Raw genomic sequence first — 20,922 nt, forward strand, 5'->3', positions numbered from 1 at the left:
GAACACTTCACGGCTTGTCTTCTTTTTATTTCCATCAGCTCAAGAGCTACGACGATGGGGCTGAATGAACTCGCTTCATATTTGTCTCTCCTTTACCAGATTCGTCGCTTCAGTCATACTTGCGCTGTTTTGTTCAACGCAATTCTTTATTCTATTAAGCGCACTTCACAGTGACGTTGTTGCTCATACCTTTGTGTAAATATTTTTTTTATAGTCCACAATGATACTCAGGGTTACGAGTGAAGAGACGTCGATGAATTTTACTGACACTTATTGCGCACTCTCGGTTGTTTTGACGAAAAAAAGAGTCGAGAACTAAAGCAAATAGAAGAGCCGCGCTGAACCTGCCCATGTCCACTGAGCTGATAATGCCTGGTAATGGTCAATATATGACGGATGGAAATGATGCGGTCGATATATGGCCACCAGGCGATTTATCCGATTAACTTAGCCCGTCATATGTAAACAGATGTGCAAACAAATGAGACAAATTGCCCTCGTGTGTGGTTTAGCGATGGTTTATTTAGCAAAACATGACTCGATTCCGGATCTTGGGTCAACCATTAGCTATATTAAAACTATGCCACCCGTGCCCACAAATCTGTCCCTCTATTCAGCTCTGGTGGCCAGATGACACTGATGACTGGGCGTTTGCTGAGAGAGACCTCTAATTGGTCAGGTGAGACCAGGCAACATTTTTAAAAGGGGCCTTTGGCAGGAGTTGGGGCCACTTTGGACCTGCTTGGCCGTGCCTGCTCAACAACAGCAACACACGGACTCCTCAGCCTCTGCAGGTGGCATCAAGTCAATTGAAGACGCAATGGCTCGTATGCTGGTGGTTGCAGTCGTGATATTCGCAGGTGGCGCATCTTCACTTCATTTAAATTGACACAACAAAGTCGCGTCCCTCGCATATATAACGATGCTGTTACCAATTGCTGCTGTTGCTACCTTAAAATTGTGATGCGCGGTGCACAAAAAACAACCCGCCGACGCGGGTCTTGATGCCTGGCAACGGCTAACATCGGCGGAAAGTATCATCCGAATGGTCCAGACATCCCACCTTCAACCCGTAATAACCAGCAGGATGAAGTATGGTTAATCTCCGCATGGCATAGATGCCGCGGGGAGGCTGACATCCACCACTAGATTGACAGAAGGTTGTCAATTATTTCCAATTATTTACAATCATCAATACACTGCCTTTCAAAATAGTTTTTATTTTAGCATTGTAATGTCAACTAAATGACCGTCTACGTAGAAAGCGCTGGACATTTATTGATAATGATTTCTTCCTCATTGCCCAGAATACTATATATTCGTATGGGATAAGATCAAATGTTACAAAAATACACAGACTTTAAGCTACATCTCCCCTTTCATTCTAAATACAGTTCATACAACTCATGAGAAACTGCAATTAATCATTTCAGAAATCATTCTTATGATGCAAGGCTAACTTCTGGAATTATATACACTACATTAATTCTGGGCATGGCCTGATATTTTGGAAACAAGTATGAGGTGACCATAATTGTACATTATAGTTAATATAAACGCGTGAGAAACTGCAATTATTCGTCTGATGGACAACACTAAATGTAAGTCTTCACTTGGTCCATTATGATACTGTCTTACATTGAACAGCATTGTGTGCTATACTGAATTACAAAGTAGCAAGAGTGAGAATATTGTTTAACATGACATTTCGACTGCTTCTTCTGTTTTTTTTTGCAGTGGTGTTTGCCACTGGAGAAGGACACGCAGTGCACAGACGGAAGCGATCCTTAAGCTTTAATAATGTGGTCTTGTGTTTTGCCGGGAGAAGTGCATTGGATTACAGCAACTATGGCTGTTACTGTGGCTGGGGAGGAAATGGCGTTGCTCTAGATGACGCTGACAGGTAAGATTTCATTGAGGATGTCCGCACCATGGCAACATTACTGCTGGGACTTCACAACGGAATCGGCTATCGGTCACTGCTTGGCTTAGAGCACATGCAAAATAGTGCAGCCTCAATGGCGCGTTGGGACGAAGTGATTCCAATCAATGTAGATTTGAAGTTTTCGTGACTGCAGGGATCCATACTCTTTGGTTCTTTCGGTATCGAAAGATCTCTTTGGTTCCTTCGGTACCGAAAGCACCAAAGAGTATGATTCCAATCACACGAGCGCGAGCTGTGCATTGGGAGAATGTGAAAACGAGTCGACAAATGTGCCACGTTCTCTTGAACGATGTAAGCATTCAAAGTTGTGACCAACGATGTGAATTTATTTCTCTGTTTTAATACATGTATATAGTGATTAGGAGAGTGGTATTTGAGCCTGCCTCGGGCATTCCTCATCTTAAAACTAGCACCTGCTGCTTTGTGGATCCGGCAGCGCATAGAGTGGCTTTGGCCATAATGACATCTCGATCTTGTTGGCAATGTGTGAATATCAACACTGGGATGACAAAGGCAGCTGGGCGGAGTGCTGGCCAATCCAATTACTTGTGGACTTGTGCCAGCCTTAATCGGTGTCCCCTATTAGCACTTGCTCTCACAGTCCACGGCACTAAATTGCACTTTTGCCGTGTCTGCCCCGTGCGTCGCGTGTGCGCAGATGCTGCGAAGCTCAAGACAAATGCTACAACGCGATTTCGCGTGGCTGCAACGTCAACTTCATTGCCTATGCCAACAGCTGTGCAGATGGAGAGGTGCAATGCGGTACGTGACTTTTCATCAGCACTTGTGTTCTCTCTCGCGTTGGCGGCGGCTCGGCCTAGTGGGGTGGCACGATTGCCACTTGTCGCGGTCGCGTGCGGGGCTGAGGTTCCCCGATTGCCGTAGTTTGCGGCTTTCCCTCGTTACTCGCGAACTTTCGGTCCGCGATTTTGGCTCTCTCCGCGAATCGCCTCTGGAACTCGACACGACGACTGCATCGAGAGAGAGAGAGAGAGATAAAGAAAGACAAAGGGATGAGGTAAAGTGACGAGGAAGAATGTGTGAGGTGAGAAAGTGATGAGTTAATGCGATGAGATTTAAGTGACGAGGGAGAATGCGACGCGAGAAAGTCATGAGATAGAGTGCTGATGTGCAATATCATCATAATTTAAGGTAAGTTAATTAATACTATTACTGTATTTAATACTTAGAAGTTAACTTTATTAACTGTATTAACCATTTTCTTTTGTTTTTGATAACTTTATAGTATTTCTTCCTCATTGCCCAGACTACTTTATGTACTTATCTAAGGTATTTAATTAAAAAGACAGGATTTCGTCGGCCGATGTCGTTATCCGCGAAATTTGCAATTCGTGAGCATCTCCGGAATGTATCCCTCGCGAATAGCGAGGGAAACGTTGCACACTGCGGGTGGATCGACCGCTGTGACACACGCACCACCGACTGCGTCACAGTGCACATTACAGATCTCGTGACAGTCAATATTTGCCAGATTTGAAAAATGTACCGTCAAATCATTCAATTTGGGGAAACACGCAGCATAGCAACCTTGGCCCGCTGTCCTGCACACCCCCCCTGCCCCGCAAAAGCCACTGTGAAACTTAGCAGTACCCTCCTGGAAAAAGAGTCTTAAGTCTGAGCGAGAGTTTTTGTCCGTAGAAATATAGTTCGCAGAAAAGATGACTCTGATTTAGCGAGAATGTAGAAACATTCATTCGTGTTCATCGCTTGTATAATGTGCTGTGTATTTTAATGTATTTAAATGCACATTGGTATAATTTTTTAATAATACACAGGAATACACTGATTATGCTAGTTGTTATTACTGACGAAACCTCATATTCAGATTGTAACTGTTGTGAATTTTCTCTCCAACACACCGGTGTGCTGTACTAGTAACGAATTGGCCACGTTCTGTTTACGTGACAACCCTTACGAGTTGGCTGTCTCGGGTGGTGGCGGGTTTAACGACACATTTATATATTTACGCGATCTAACCCAAAAAAACCTATATTATGGATCCTATTGGTCGCAAAAGCCTACGTGTTAAACACAGGAATATATCAATAGTTGAAAACACATGTATTATCTGATTTTTTGGGACCAGGTTTATGAATTTGAAATTATAAAGACATCCACCCATGCTAGGAGCATTTGGTGATGCAGTGTTAACACACTTGGTGTACGTAGTGTACGCACATAAAAACCCCTCTAATCATTAAAATTGCATCCAATTACACAGCGTGTTTGCACAATATTGGAAATTGTGTGCAATGCTTTTGTTTGCAAATGTAGTTATATATTTACGCCTCTTGCTGTGGGATTTAATTTTCTAATCACCGCACTGGCAACAAAGGGGCTTAAAATAGTAAATACTATAAGGATCTTTACTGAAATTAACACTACCACTATTTATTATTGTTAAAGGCCAAACAAAACCTAGGAATTTGAAATGTATTAAGTTATAAAACGCACTGGTTACACGTTTGGCATTTATATTGATATCAGTATATGATATGATTATTGTTAATGTTATGGATATTCTTGTTGAACATGCAATTGAATTTGCTAAACAACGAATTAATTACTCTTTGGTTCTTTCGGTAAAGTCACGTAGAAAGAAAATAGATTAAATAATAAAGTACGACGTTTCGATTGCAACACAAGCAACCGTCATCAGGTAGAACTAACATATATAATATGCGCAATTTAGTTTATTTACAGCGCTTTGTCACATCTAACTGCGAATGAAAGCTTCCCCACACTTGTCAGTCGTGAGGGTTTTTTTCACCATACTTCACCATTCTGGTCAGTGTGGGTTGGTGAACCACTTCTGAAATGGGGGGGTTGGACCGGTTTCGGGATCACTTGCTACTCATGTTGACCGTGGCCTAGAATCAAACTCAGGTGGCCCAGGTTCCCAGTACTGTGGACCAACTAATGCACGATAATTCCTCCCTCACAAACGTGTTGCACGTTAATCATTGCCGTAAAGAAACATACTTCTCCTATGGATAACTGTAACAATAAGTTAGTAATTTAAATCGATCAAATGTTCGCAAATGTACGGATGATGCGGAATTGCAATACGTCCACGTGTGTTTCAAATTACATGAGTTGTTATTCTCTTCCCTCAAAATCGTCCGTTGTGTTTCACAGACAAGCTTAAGCTGTGCGAGAAGATGGTCTGCTCCTGTGATGTCATTGCGGCAAAATGCTTGGCAGGTTCAGCGTACAACAACGCGCTCAAGAACTACAGAGGGAAGTGTTAGGTGAAAAACTAAAACAAAAAACTCGCTGCTCTGGATGAAAAAAGAGAGTCATATGATTTCACTTACACTCGTATAAAATTATTTGACCTAGTTTTTCGTCAATTTCACTCCCATTACATTTTTATTCGCCAGGATTGACCAGATTTTTGTCCTCGTTCTGTTACGATTTTTATTGTACGATGAAATTCGTCAAAATTATAGCGTTAATTTACCGCCAAGTTGAAGTTTTCTTTTATGGGGATTATAGATGGTACTGTCGCGAACGAGAAGATAATAAAGAGTACCACGAAATAATAATAATGTGTCTGACAATACACGCGTCGGTTACTGATGAATAGGGTTGGCTACGAATGGTGCGAAAGAAGTCCGACAGACATACACACATACTATATAACAACGACATACTATATAACAACGATTCCTCCCATTTAAAAAGTCCTGTTAAATATTGCATCTCTTTTTCAATTGTCATTAAATGAGCTGTAAAACTGATGGCATGATTGATATGGTGATGTGCTCAGTACACTACAATAAACAATATCTAGCATATCCGCTGCGTGAACTGGTATTAAAATGCTGTTTGTTGTGGCCGTATTATTTGACTTTAGTTGTAAAGGTATGTTCTAAAATTTTTAATAATATATGAAATCAAGATATGATGTTCATTTATATACAGTAACACTTAAAACCCAACATCCCTATATTTGAATGAGGATTGTTCTAATAACACGTACATATTACAGTGACATTTTATTTCTATTTACAACATACCTGGACACATGTAATTGAACAAAGAGCAGAACGAAAGACATATTTTGCAATTGGACATCATTGGACTTCACGGATGCTTTGTAAGAATTGTACATTGCGTGGCATGTATATTCACCATGGTTTTTTGTAGCCCTCAGATTTAGGTGTTGGTTGCACCAGTTGCATTTGTAAACCTATTTTGGTGTTTCTGGATTGACGATCCCGAATGACCAAATCACACTGAACGCATCCGATCTCGTCAAAGGCAAGCAGGATTGTGCCGAGATAAGTGCTTGGATGGGCGACCACCACGCACAAAAGCACAACTGTCAACCCCTTATCATTTGCCTACTTTATTACAGATCAATTCACACCTTATTGGTCACCCCGTGCCATTATAAACCTCAACGTTCATTCTACAAAGTCCCATCACAAAGGAGAAACACAAACAAATAGACAAAAACATTATTTTTCCCGTATTCAAACGGTTATACGCCATATGGACCTGAAAACTCAATTTCCCTGTACAAGAATACGGGTAAACCGTATGGGTTGACAGGTAAGGTATAGTGCAGTGTATAGTAGTGTATAGTAGTGTAGTGTATAGTGTAGTGTATAGTGTAGTGTATAGCATACCTGTCAACCCCTTATCAGTGCCTACCTTATTACAGACCAATTCAGACCTTATTGGTCACCCTGTGCCCTGATAAACCTCAACGTTCATCCTACAAAGTCTCATCACAAGGGAGAAGCACAAACAAATTGACAAAAACTTTTTTTGCCCGTATTGAAACTGCTGCACGCCGCATGGACCTGAACATTCAATTTCCCTGTACAAGAATACGGGCAAACCGTATGGGTTGACGGACATGCAAAAGGATTGATATAGTGGTTGTTCCACTACGTGATGGGCAGTAGAGGGCAATGCGGAAAGACACATTGCACGACCGTAATTCCACGCTTCCGTGTCTAGCGCCTTCAAACCCGGGGCAGTTGCCATCGTAAGGGGTGAGAGGCACAGGTGAGGTACCACTCCCGAAGGGTGGGTGTTGTGCGCGTGGGCTCGGATGTTGTGTTGGGGCAGTACCATCGATGCCATAGTGGGGTGGTGGGGTGGTGGGGGACACAGCGATGGCACTTTGCCACAGGTGCCAACATTTTTCGATTTTTAGCTTTCGTGACTGCAGGGATTCAGAGTCTGAATGCCTTCTCGACAGACCTGTTCTCCACCTGAAGACGGCTGCTTGCGTTGTGGCCGAAACGTCGTGAGAATGATTTTATTATGTTTTATTTTTATTATTTTATTATTTTCCTTCTACGTGACTTTACCGAAAGAACCAAGAAGAAAAAGGTGCCAACATGTCTTGCTCCGGCTTTGAACCGAGGCCTTCGAGAGGTATTCGCTCTGTAGCCTGACTCGAGTGTCCGTGCTATATTGTTCATGAAGCTGCTTTGGTGCATGCGAAACACAGTGAGATTTGGCGACACGATGAATTGCGGCAAAGGTCGTAAGTGTACACAAATTTACATTCAAACGAGACGTTTTTTTTATATTACAATGAAAATCCAGTTAAGCACTTAGGCTTTCGTGACCAACATTGTCCATAGAGGTTTTGTGGGTTAGATGGCATGAATATAAATGTGTCGTTGAACCTGCCACCACCTGCCACAGCCAATTAGTATGATTTGTCACGTAAACAAAACATGTCAATTCGTTACTAGTTCAGCGTACCGGTGTGTTGGAGAGTGAACCCACAATTATAAATGTTGTGTTGAAGAATAAACCCACAATTGTAATGTTGTAGGTTCACTCCAACCCGAAAATCTTCTTTTTGAATAAAAATCCATTCCCCAAGTACATATCTAGCACACCGTCCGCCCCATTCACTTCGAGTGTTGAGCCATCACTCCAGCTTATTTTAGCAGATGAGCAACCTCATAACGTGTGTGTGTGTGGAGGGGGGTATGCCCTCCTTTAAACAAGGATTTGATGATGGAAAAGTTTTTGTTGTTGTGGAAAATCGCGGCCAACTTGCAGCTTGGAAGTCAACTGGGGGGTTGCTCTTACGGAATGGTGAAAGGATTAACATTATTTTCGACACTGTTTTTGATTTGTTTCAAAGCACTGTTGTTTACTCTGTCGCAGTCGACGCGGGCTTTGTGTGCATATTTTTTGTTTCGATTTGCTCTCGTTAGTTTGCACATTTCAACCCCCTGAAATATACTGTAACTGCTGCCACTGCCAACGGTCTTGGGCTTTAGTCATGCCCTGTAAGAGTGTTGCTTAGCTCAGTGGACCTTACAAGCTGAAATGCAGAATAAGTCGGAGTGTGGTCAGTGGGCAGATCGTTGGTGGAGTCAGGTATTTGTGGGCAATTTCCACCAGTGTGGCCTCTGAGCAGGCAAGCCATGAGCCACTTCTCCAAAGTCACGTAGCGAGTTTTGGCCAGTACTGTATTCCGGAACTTTGAGGTGCATTGCTCCATTGAATGCCCTCTCTCAGCTCATGTTTGCAAAGAGGACTAAAGGATTAGCATGGCACTCTTTATACATTTGTACGAGGCGTTTTGTCAAAGCTTGTGAGAGCACCAGAACCAACATTGTCAGTAAGGTTTAGCTGCTTTTTTCTTCTAAAGGCCTTCCTCGCTTGTCCACAGCAACAGTAATAAGCGAGGGACAATTTCACACCCATGTTGTTCTCTTGTTACATTTATTTAAAACGCTGCACTGCAATTACGTTGTGATTTAAAGCTTTCGTGACTGCAGGGATTCATATTCTTGGTTCTTTCGGTAAAGTCATGTAGAAGGGAAACAATAAAGTAAGAAAAAAAACGCCACTTTTTTTCAAATTTTCTTGCTGTGGATTTCACACCTGATGATGATTGCTTGTGTTGCAGTCGAAACGTCGTGAGAATGTTATTGTTTTATATTTTTATTATTTTAGTGTTCCCCTTCTACGTGACTTTACCGAAAGAACCAAGAATATGCAATTACCTAGTTAACACATGGCGCTAAAGTTGAGGTCAGGTGTGTCTTTCATATGTGCTCTGCACATTTCATGATTGACAATGTTGGGCTCAATGGATAGGTCGTACAAACTAGATATTGGCCAATACCCCACATATGCCATGTCTATGACGAATATTAGAGTACTGTAATTATACCTTCCACTTTTCATTTATAGTTTACCTTCATTGAAATGTTTAGTTTTAATCTAAAAATGGGTTATTGTGTTTCGCATACAATTGATATTGTGCATACATTTGCTGTCCCTATGTTTTTCATTAAGCCTCCGATTATCACGGATGATTACATCCGGTGTGAAATAAGTTCAGCTGACATACATACGTATATAGCTTACGATTTGTCTTCATGTATGCTTATATCTGCTTTCCTTTAAATGGTGCTTTTAATATTTGTCACGACGACGTCCTCAAGTACGGTACTTTGTATCCTCACTCTGATACACTGCTGTTCATCACTGGGTGATGCGTTCTGGAGAAAGATCATGACGATGTTGATTTGAAGCTTTCGTGACTGCAGGAATCCATACTCTTTGGTTATTTCGGTAAAGTCACGTAGCTAAAAAAAAATAGATCACGACGCTTCGATCGCAACACAAGTGACGGTCGCTTGTGTTGCGATCGAAACGTCGTGATCTATTATTTTTTTTAACCTACATGACTTTACCGAAAGAACAAAAGAGTATCATGATGATGATGAATACAGGAGAACTCCTCATCCACTGTAATGTGGGTGAGCAATATGTACGTTGAACTTCTTTCGCACCATACGTAGTCAACCGCGCTAATAGTGAATCGGTAGGCCAACAACTTTTACACTTTGACAAAAGTTTATTTAACTGAAATTAACCATTGTGTCTTATTTTTTACGAAGTCAGAATGGTTCCTGTGGAAAGTCCCTCTGTGGATGTGGCAAATTTGATGTAAGCTGCTTTGTAAGATGCCCATAACATTTCATGAACAAGTTATATAGATTAAGAAAAAGATGCTTATTAAAAACAGCTGATAAATGAAATGTCTTTACAATGACGTATGACTCTCATCACATTTCACCTATCTCTTAATCATTTCATAGTTGACCAGAGCTATAATTAGGAAGTACTAATTCAATTGTTTTGAATGGTAATTTTACATAATATTTTAACGACGATGCCAACAAATGCTATGGTTGTAAAATCATATTGCAAAATTTCATTACATTTAATCAGAGCATTTAAGCAAATACAACACCATATAATACAATGGGCTCATTATGTATTTGGTAAATTTGATGTGTAAACACAATTGTGCAAATGTGTGCTGCTTGTTCATGTCAAAATAATGTTGTGATACAATCAACGTTTTATTCCTTGCCACACCAAATGAAAGGGGAATAGAGTCACGGATGTAACGCATGGTTAAATAGATAGAACGGCAAATGGGAGAGAGAAGAGGAAGAATGAGAAATAAGAGGAAAATGATGGACAAGGAACAGAGAAACCGAACTAAAAGTTCAGGACATATGATGATCAAGAGCAAGAGGCCACATAAGGACGTTGGCATTGCTGTACGGAGAGGCGTTTAATACGTAGGCTTTTGCGACCAATATCATCTATGATACAGTTTTTTTTATGTTCGATCACGTAAATATATAAATGTGTCGGTAAACCCGCCACCACTCGACACAGCCAATTAGTAAGGTTTGTCACCTAAACAGAACGTGCCAATTCGTTACTAGTGTGTTGGAAAGCAAATTCACAACATTTACAATCTGAGTACAACGTTTCGCCAGTAATTACAACTAGCTTCATCAGGTGACAGCCAGATTTGTGGAGATTTCTTACTGTTTCCTTAAATAGAGGGGTAGGAGGACGAAACAGGTGGACTTCACAGATCTGGCTAACGCCTGATGAAGCTAGTTGTAATTACTGGCGAAACGTCGTACTCTGATTGTAAATGTTGTGGCTTTGCTCTCCAAGGCACCGGTGTGCTGTGCTAGTAACGAATCGGCATGTTCTGTTTACGTGACAAACCTTACTAATTGGCTGTGTCGGGTGGTGGCAGTTTAATGACACATTTGTATATGTACGCGATCTAACCCCCAAAAAACTGTTAAACTAACATTACGCTCTCGGAGCAAAGTTGGGCCAAAATCATTCAAAAGTAAAATATAAAAATAATTGCCCATCAATCACTTTATTAACTTGAATTCATACAAGTACCAGTAATGTATTGTCTGCAATGGAGTATGTTAGTTATATTATTTTTTATCTTGTTATATTTTTAATTGGCTTCACAATAATAATAACAGAATAAACATGTGTACCGCGCACAGTTTTGTTCACTCTCGGAAAGAGAGAGAGACGGATGCAGAGGCACAGGAAACCACATACAGTACTATATCATTGGGTTGGAAAACAAAACTGGTGCCAACAATTTCCTACGCTCTGCGGTCCTATATTGCGATGTTTGGTCAACAATGTCAAATTGAGTGTTTGTACATGAAATCGGCGTGTGTTATGCGCCGGTCTATTCTCAATCGCAAAACAAGTTTCCAGGTTGTTGGTAGCGTCACGATGTGAGTCCGGTGACCAGTGGCGAGTGACATGTGAACCAGTCCTGAGCACATCCTTCGCCAACCCACATTAACCATCACGGCGAAGTATGGTCAAACAAGCACCGAATGGAAACGCATAATAATGCTTTCGTCCACAATTGGATTGATAAGTTGGCTGTGTGTTGTTATATATGAACTGTATCACCAAAAAATAAAAAAAAAATACATCGTCTTGGGGATTTGTGAGCAACTTGTGTTTGTTATATTCTTATATTTGTAGTCACGCCACTACAACTCTGTGCATGGTAGTGTTATTACGATGAAACGTTTAGTCCTAAGATGCTTCACGAGTTTAGGCTGCAGTGCGCATAGGCGGTTACGTCAAGGCACACGTATGCGTGCAATGCACATAAAAGAATGCGGTCAGGTCGGGTAAATCCCACTCCGGACAAAACCTGTTCGTGAACCAACGCAGTGAACGTCGTCACTTCACGAGGCTACAAGGAAGTTATTTTTCTCTCCTGCTTTTTATATATATTTAGGACGGAGTAATAATAAACATAGAGTACAAGAAACGGACCGGAGCAGACCTCACATCGAAAGCTTTTGGAGTGGTACATAACTGGGGAAAGGAATGGCAGGCGTGCTTTTGGCAGTGGCTTTTACAATCGCAGGTACGTGAAATAAATAGCGAAATAAGAGCTGCGATACTTTGAGAAGTTGCCCACACGTTAAAAGGTATTCCGTTATTGATTTGAAGCTTTCGTGACTGCAGGAAACCATACTCTTTGGTTCTCTCGGTAAAGTCACGTAGGTATAAAACAAAATAAAATACATCACGACGTGCTTTCCCACCTGATGACGGACGCTTGTGTTGCGCCCAAAACGTCGTGATCTATTTGATGTTGTGTTATACCTACGTGGCTTTACCGAAAGAACCAAAGAGTATGTATCCCATTATGGTAAACGATCTACATTTTCAATTATGGCTTATTAGTCATAACCCGAAGTGAAGTGAGACTCGCATAAAGTAGGGCGTTTGATATTTGCTCAACACAATTGTAAACATAACTTTGAATAGTAATTTGCATTGAAGTCATTACCAATGTATTAATTTTATTTAAAATTGCGAGTCAGAGGCAGTTTAAAAGATGATAAAATATATAATCACTGACAAAATGTTTCGTTGATTATTCAAAAAAAAGATTATGTTACATACTGTAGTCTTAAACATGCTGTGTAAACTAACAGACTAATACAAAATAAATATATATGATAGAGGAATTCCAAGCAGGAATATATATAACAAATAACAGGATGCAACTCGTTCATATAGGGGTTTATCATCATCATCACCATGAGCCATAATCTATCTACTGCTGAATGAAAGCCTTCCAAAGCCATTGCTTCGTCGCATGGTCTCGCGAAGCAACAATCCACTGAACTCCCAATGACTTTACTTGTTCACCCCTTTGGCTGCCACTCCATTATTGTTCTTGACCACTGATTATAATCTCTTCTAGTGGCAGGTCAAGGCCAAGCCCACTCACTCTTTATACCGCTCAGTATAATATCTCTAACTTGTGCGTGTGCGTGTTTTGCAATCCATATATTGCTCTTTCTGTCACTCAGAGTAATTCCAAGCACGCGTCTGTCAAAGATTATTTGGGCACTTTACAGCTTTTGTTATGTTTTCTTCGTCGACGTCTGTGTTTCTCATTCGTAAGTTAAAGAAAAGAACAAATAGAATAGCAGGCGTGCTCGCTCAAGTTTTACTGCAAATAAGCACCTCAATCACAAGGCTCATGTGTTAATCTTCTGTTCAGGTGATAGCAATGTCTTGAAGAAATACACACCCATCAGCCTTGTATCGCACGTATATATATACATATGAACTGTTCACAAATGATTAATGGGGAGAAAATAACGTAGAATTAGGAGCCTAACCAACCACACGAGAAAAACTGGTTCGGGAAATGCACATTTGAAATTACTCTTTGCCTAGATCAGGGGTGAGGAACTTTTTTTCTGCCAAGGGCCATTTGGATATTTATAACATCATTCGCGGGCCATACATAATTATCAACTTAAAAATTAGCCTATTATATTTGGTCAAACATTGAATCAACTCGCCCCTAATGTGTTGGCTGGAACTGCTTCTCTTTGGTGAGGCGTGTGATGTTAGCTGGTATTGATGATGTTGCTACTCGCAACTGCTTTTTCAGGTTTGCTTCTAGATTTATTGAATTTAGAGTCCCGCCTGCGGTTGCCTTGGCAGGGCCGGACTAAATGATTTCGCGGGCCTTATACGTCCCACGGGACAAACGTTCTCCACCCCTGGCCTAGATGGACGCGTTTTGACTGATATGTGCATCAGCGTGAAATACTGTTTCACACATAAGCATTATAAATACGGATTGTATTACTGCATAGGTTTTGGCCTTTGAGCTGTGTACCAGTCGGATGTGTTTTGCGGTTGTGGCGCGCGTTCCTGAATTACTTCGTGTCCGATGTACGGCGAAACGTTGGGCATCATGCGCGAATTGCGCGCGATCAAAATAATTTCGAATTGTACAAAGAGCTTTTCGCCTGCACATAGCGAGAAGCTAACAACCCCCTGATTATTCCATTCAGCAATGTGTAAACTAACGTCAGCCGAGATGCATACACCTGCTGACGAGCGCGTATTTTTTCTTTTTTACTCCATGACAGTTCTTGTAGGTTGTGCAGATGGTCATGCTCACGCGAGGCACACACGGAGCTTGATAAACTTGGCGGAGCTCATCAAGTGTGTCACTGGGAAACACGCGTGCGACTACAATGCTTATGGAAACTGGTGTGGCATAGGAGGGAGCGGAACTCCGGTGGACGAAATTGACGGGTGAGAAAGGCAACGTACGGAACATGTATGTTGCACAAATGACGCACTTATTTATGGCCCACTCTAAACTATTTCTTTTATTTTACCAGGTAAGGCCCACTGAGCTATATAGTTACATTTCAAAGCGACCTTGCTCAACGAATGACAGCTCAACGAAGTGGCTTGTTTTAAAAGATGGACCCAATTTCAAAGCAGTATATTTCACGATGGCAACACGTTACAATTACACAAAAAGTTACAAACGGTTTAATGAGTTCTCAAGTTTTACTATCCATTTTATAAATGCTCTATGTGCCTTCCACCTGCTGTACGGACAACATCGAGACGATAGTTGAATTCGTCACAAACGCCTCTCAAAGTGTCTTCTTCCACTGCAGTCACCACTGCCGTGATTCTGTTTTTGAGGTCATCCAGATTAGTCACTAATGGTGGCACAAAAACACGGTCTTTTACGTATCCCCACAAGAAAAAGTCGCCAAGAGTGTAGCGCCAAGTCTTGGGGTCCTGTGCGACCTATCCAACGTTGAGGCATTTTGGCTTGCGAATGACTGAGGCTAGGGGCTGTTTGTGCGCTGGGAGAGGCATCGAGCGGTAATCATTTGAAACTCTATGCCCCGCCCTTTCAAGTGGTAAGAGTTTCATTCATGGGCGGTTCGTGGTTGCAGAGATATAGCCATTTAAAATCGGGTCCATCTTTTTCAAACACCCTGTATATTAGCCACATGCTATAAACGCATGTTTCTAAATGTAGAGGGGGAAAAAACCGGGGGACACGACCACGGGGAGACCATCCAAACAGCAAATATACAGCAGCAGGCGTCAGGATCGGGATCGAACCCACGACCTCATGTATACCAGGCGTGGTAGTTAACATCTCCTAGCCACCGTGACACCCACTCTTCCATGCAGGCCGGACGCCATGGAAGAGGTGGCTGTATCCACACCGTATCGCCATTGTCAATGGCTTGCAATGTTACAGGCGATAAAGAAATTGTCGTAACCGTCACCATTACCGCACCCCACGCGGCCTGATGATCGACTGGCCGTGTTGCCCCAATTAATACTGCAAGGGTGTGTGGACAGAGGCAGTGAGATTGAAGAAACGTGTCCATTGTTGCAACAGGAGATCGATTGTTACGCCGAGAGATCGAATCTGCAACCTTCAGTGTGCTAACCATTACACCATGGCAACATTCCAAACATGAAATAACCGCATACAATCGAACTACCTGAGCATTATTAAGTAACTGCATAAAATAGCACTACACTGTATGATAATTATTAAGTAGCTGCATGGCACAGCATTATATACGCTATAATAATGCGATGGAGAGTGAACATTACCAGTTAACCTACATTTTTTCGAGAACATTTTTATAGGTAAATTTTAACTATTTCCATATATTCGACGCCTATTAAAATTCACAGCTCTTAATGCCAGTCTCAAAGAGAGTGCCAATGTGTTTATCTGAAGCCAATATCAATTTCAGCCCCTGGGCTTTAGAAACCTAATGAGCAAAATGCTATATAAATATAGACTGCTTTGCAATCAATTAAAAGTTGTCATGTTTTTTGGTTAGATGATGCTGTTATATAATACACAAATTATTGAAAAGAAAAACATCTCTGTAAGACATATTACATGTCCTTCATATAGCCATGTCATCATTGGGGTTGTTTTAGCATGGTTGACAATGCTGGTTAGTGTGAGTTGGTGAATGTGGCTGGGATATCACAACGTTCATAGCGCAGTGCAATATCAGCCATACAACAGAGTATAAATCTGCTATTTTAGTAGTTTAGTTTACTTGATTTACAAAAAAAAAATGTCACGCCAAATTGCCAGCTTTAGTGATTGCAAAATTAATCAATGCAATTTGTTTTGCCATGTAAATAGGCCATTACATGCAGTCATCAAGCGCACCCTAATCCAATGGCAACAACGTCTCTCGCGATCCCGCCATTATAATGATGCACCCAGCACCGGCAAACAAACGAGTTAACTTGCTTCATCTCCACGGGGGTGGTGATGGGGGGGGGGCAAGCGACGCATCTTGCCTGAGCTCACTAACTTTTGATTAGGTTGTTATTGTACGGTCGAGTTAAAGCACATTTCGTAGGTCCTATACTGCACAAGGAATTCAGCACGCACCTTCGCATGTAGCCATGGGAAATATTTCTTAAATGCAGTTGTTTATATTGTTCTTGGTTTGTATCCACGCAGGTGCTGCCAGCGTCATGACTGGTGCTACGACAGACTCATAGCTAATGGCTGTTGGCCTCGGTGGAGCCCCTATATCTACACGTGTAAGGACACCCTGGTTAACTGTGGTAAGCCACCCGAGAACCTTGGTATTCAACGCTGGGATTTCCCAGGCCCATAGCTACCTGTAGTACTTCGTAACGACATATTTGCAGTTACAGTACTCATTGCCAGTTGCGTCACTATGGTTGGTGTCAACCAGTGCGTAAATCATGGTGTCACCCCCCATGGACCTCCTCCCGTACCAGACCATATAGAATCCTTCGTAATGTTTTTTGGACTAATGTTACTCGTAAATCGTAATTCCCGTATATCACTGAATGTAATGGCAATGGTAGTGACATAAACAACTAGCAACATTTAAATTACACCTTTAAATTACAAGATTTCCTATAATTACTACTTCATTCTCAAAAAAGTTATTGATATAGGTTCACAAATACTAATTACCACAATATTGTAGCTAAAACACCATAAGATTTGACAAAATCAGCTACTATAAAAACACGAGCAGCGACGAACACAACAGCGCGTGCTGGTAGCGCGTGCAGACGAAATCACGTGACTCGAAGCGTCACTGTAGTTGGGTAACAATGACAGCTCTGACCGAAGCGCATTAGAAGGTTAAAAACGTAAATTAGCATAGAGTTTTAGCCTTGTAGGTATATTTATACAGTACATGTAAGCTGGGCTTACAAAAAATGTTTTTGTTATAACTAACTACAGGGATATTTTTGTTTCATAAAAAGACAATTCTGCTGAAAGCACAAAAATTGTATAGACAGTCATGTTGGTGTCACCCCCTCTGATGGTGTGACCCCCTCTGATGGTGTGACCCCCTCTGATGGTGTGACCCGGTGTGGTCCGCACCCCCCGCACCAGAGGTCGCAACCGGGTACCCGATACCCGTACCCTATCCGATACCTGGCTACCCGTACCCGGCCGGGTACGGGTACCCGTTTGCGACCCTGGTGCGGCCAGGTACGGGTAGCACGTGAGTCACTGGTAAGTAACTGTTTGTCACTCAATCTTAATTTTTGGAGCTTTCGTGACTGCAGGAATTATTCTTTGGTTCTTTCGGTTAAGTCACGTCTAAAGATAAAATAATTAATTAAAGTAATAGCGACGTTTCGATTGCAACACAAGCAATCATCATCAGGCATAAGAGAAATAGCAACAAAAATCTAACTAGAAAACTATAGACAGACATACAAGCAGACAGACATCACAAGGACACACAGAGAGAGGACACATATCGGCACAGAGAGAGGGTTCGTTTCTGTGACGGTCCCTTAAATACGGGGAAGTTTTAAGCTTATCTTTTTTCTCTCTCTGGCTATTTGTTCTCTCTGCCTGTGTCCTCTCTTTGGAATTTTCACACTTAAATTCTAACTCTCTGTGTGTCCTTGTGATGTCTGTCTGCTTGTATGTCTGTCTATAGTTTTCTAGTTAGATATTTGTCACTCATTTCCCAACGTCTCGTCTCTTCTCACAATTCAAGTTCCTAGAATCAACCCACCCGCGCCTACAACATGGCTTCATCCCAGAGGTCGCAATCAGGTACCCGATACCCGTACCCTACCCGGCCGGGTACGGGTAGGGTACGGGTACGGCTGGGTACGGGTACCCGTTTGCGACCCTGGTGCGGCCGGGTACGGGTACGGGTAAGGAATCAAAACCTGTTTGCGACCTCTGGCCCGCACTCCCCTAGTGACGCCACTGCTCCTTGCAACGTGGCAATATTTATGCCGAGATCATATGACCACGTTGGGGGTTTCCAAGCAGAGTAGCCGTGCAATGAATGACTTCCTCTCTCGACTGCTGGCTGCATTAGAGGGAGCTCTAGAGAGAGCCCCCCTATATATGCTATTTTGGCCTACTCTTCTACGCTGGTCAGACTTTTTGGTAGAGGTGAGAGTTTTCACTCTAGATTTTTGCATTCCCACACCCACTTAGTGTCTGTGAGTTTCTTTTTTTAAACGGAATACGTAAAGCAAAAGTACTTGGAGAATTTCCAGCATTAGCCATACACACCGCATTGTTGTTCTAGATGTAAAACTAATTTATTTTTAACTACTTTTTGTATGTTTAGTTTTCTGTCCTTTCCTGCACCTCCGATTAGCACGGTTGGCTACGTAGGGTTTGAAATAAGTTATCCATGCATACGTACATTATCTTGAAATTAGTGGCAAGAAAGTGTGAAAGCGAACGCTACTTGATGTTAAATCAATGGTACTTTTTGTGTGTATTTGTATCTTCATCTTCTAGGTAACGATGACGGAAGTTGCCAGGCGCAGATGTGTGCATGTGACAAGGAAGTGGTGGAGTGTTTCGCAAGGGGCACATATAATCCTGCGAACAAAAAGAAAAATTTGTTTTGCTAGACAAAGCACGGAATGGAGGGGAAATCCCAGCAAGAAGACTGGAAAAACCCAGTACAATGCCACCTTAAGTAAAACCCAACGCAGTGGCAATTTCAACGTTTTTTAAAATCAGGCTTGACTTTGTTTGCTTTAGATTTGCTGTACTGTGAAACGCTGAGAAAGAACGTTCTATTTTTCTTCGCAACCAGTTAAACCTGAATCAGGAACATTAATGATTTTAAAAATATTTCTGCTGCAGATCTGCGTTGGCGTGATTGTTTTTGAATTCCATTGATTCAAACTGATATTATTTCACAATATATGTTTTTGTTCAAAATCATGTAAGTGATTTTACATTTCGAAAACATCTAGGAAATAATTAGAATTGTTTAAGCTTATCCGTAATAAGATAGTAATTAAATATCTGAACGATTTAAAATATGTCATTACGTCTGGTTATGGTTGCTAATCTTCCAAACACCGAATTCAATAACATCCCATCAAACAGACTCATACTACACACAACATTCAGTACAACCTCATTGCCTGTAATCAAGCACTGTGGAGGCGAGGGTTGGTGAATCACACAAATGTTGTAAACCTCCCCTTCTATATGGGCGTGGAGGTGCCATACCCTGACTTTGCCAGGCGAAAGGTGGTCCAGCAAACCGTTGACACATATCACATCTGGTCCCTTCTTTGTGAGATACAGCGTTGCCCCCTTGCACATGTGCTTTCCTCTGGGTGCTACGGTTTCCTACCACATGTAAACACTCGTTACTTTGCTGAAAGTATCTTAATCGTTGGCGTCTGGCTGCTGCCTTCTTGCTTTTCTGTCTGTGGTTCCTCCTCGCACCTCTGGTCGAGAGTGAATGATTACAAGTTTAATGTATTATTAGTATTACTGTAATTGCTTTAATAAAGGTCCGCAACATCAACTGTGAAAATATCCATCAGCAAGTAACATCACCCCTAAACATGGCACAGGTGCTGTCTCTGGTATTTAACGCCTCCCTAGCATGACAACGAAGAGACTGCAAATGGTGTTGTACGCTGGTGACCATCTCCATTGTGATGAGAAGTAGTTTGAGACTGGTTGGTTATTTCATGGCACGTAAAAAAAATAGTACTCGTGGATATCAGGAGGTGTTTACTGGTCTTGCACGCATTTCGGTTGCCAAGTGATCAGACCATTTGCAGCACATTGAAATCCATTTTACTTCTCCACATATAAATAACCACATTCGTTCGTCTAACAGCTTTTCAGACCAGAGCCCCATAGTTTTAATGGAGTGCCCTTGCCAATAACATCTGGTAACTCAACAGCATTTGTTTCACAAGCCTGGCTCTTCTGATGAGACGAGAAGGTTCGATCTGGTCCATAGTTTGTTTGCTTAAGCAAAATGCTGCTGTATAATATTAGTCTAGAAATCCCCCATGGGCTGATGGACTACAGACGCACGGTATTTGTGTTTATATGTGGAGAGAGTTTTGGTTTAATATGCTCTGAAGCACACACATGTCATTTTCATTTCTGCACAAAGTCCCATGGGTCTGAAACAGATCATTCACATGTTTGCACCACCTGAGACACTATTTATAGGGATATTGTTATATTTTTCAATCGCATTGTGGGTAATATTGAAATGTTGTCGAGGACATTAGCAATATCAAATAATAGCGTCTTGGAAATTGTCACATAATCAATAGTTGACACAAGGTGAATGAAGCTCAAACCAGGCCTCATCGTTTCCAACGCTGGCCTATAGCCTAGCGGGTAGGTGTTTGTCTTGAGTACTTGGAAGAGAAGCTTTAAATCCAACTTTGGAGCTAATTTGTGGATGGATCTGGCATTAATTTGTTTCGACAACAAAGGAGATAGCGTGACT

At 41.7% G+C, this 20,922-nt stretch overlaps 2 protein-coding genes across 2 annotated transcripts; both read left to right on the forward strand.

Annotated features, from left to right (window-relative positions):
* The first annotated feature begins 604 nt into the window (after nucleotides 1–604).
* On the forward strand, nucleotides 605–5,766 carry LOC144728369 (basic phospholipase A2 PA-9C-like). The gene is made up of 4 exons (XM_078607755.1): nucleotides 605–860; nucleotides 1,738–1,903; nucleotides 2,604–2,707; nucleotides 5,105–5,766. Exons 1-4 carry the CDS (start codon nucleotides 821–823, stop codon nucleotides 5,215–5,217), a joined length of 423 nt encoding a protein of 140 aa, XP_078463881.1. The 5' UTR covers nucleotides 605–820; the 3' UTR covers nucleotides 5,218–5,766.
* A 6,190-nt stretch (nucleotides 5,767–11,956) lies between these two features.
* On the forward strand, nucleotides 11,957–19,971 carry LOC144728370 (acidic phospholipase A2-like). The gene is made up of 4 exons (XM_078607756.1): nucleotides 11,957–12,200; nucleotides 14,239–14,407; nucleotides 16,632–16,738; nucleotides 18,939–19,971. Exons 1-4 carry the CDS (start codon nucleotides 12,161–12,163, stop codon nucleotides 19,052–19,054), a joined length of 432 nt encoding a protein of 143 aa, XP_078463882.1. The 5' UTR covers nucleotides 11,957–12,160; the 3' UTR covers nucleotides 19,055–19,971.
* The last annotated feature ends 951 nt before the right edge of the window (nucleotides 19,972–20,922 follow it).

Source organism: Lampetra planeri, chromosome 28, assembly GCF_965212315.1.
Source record: "Lampetra planeri chromosome 28, kcLamPlan1.2.h2, whole genome shotgun sequence".
Lineage (NCBI taxonomy): Eukaryota > Metazoa > Chordata > Hyperoartia > Petromyzontiformes > Petromyzontidae > Lampetra > Lampetra planeri.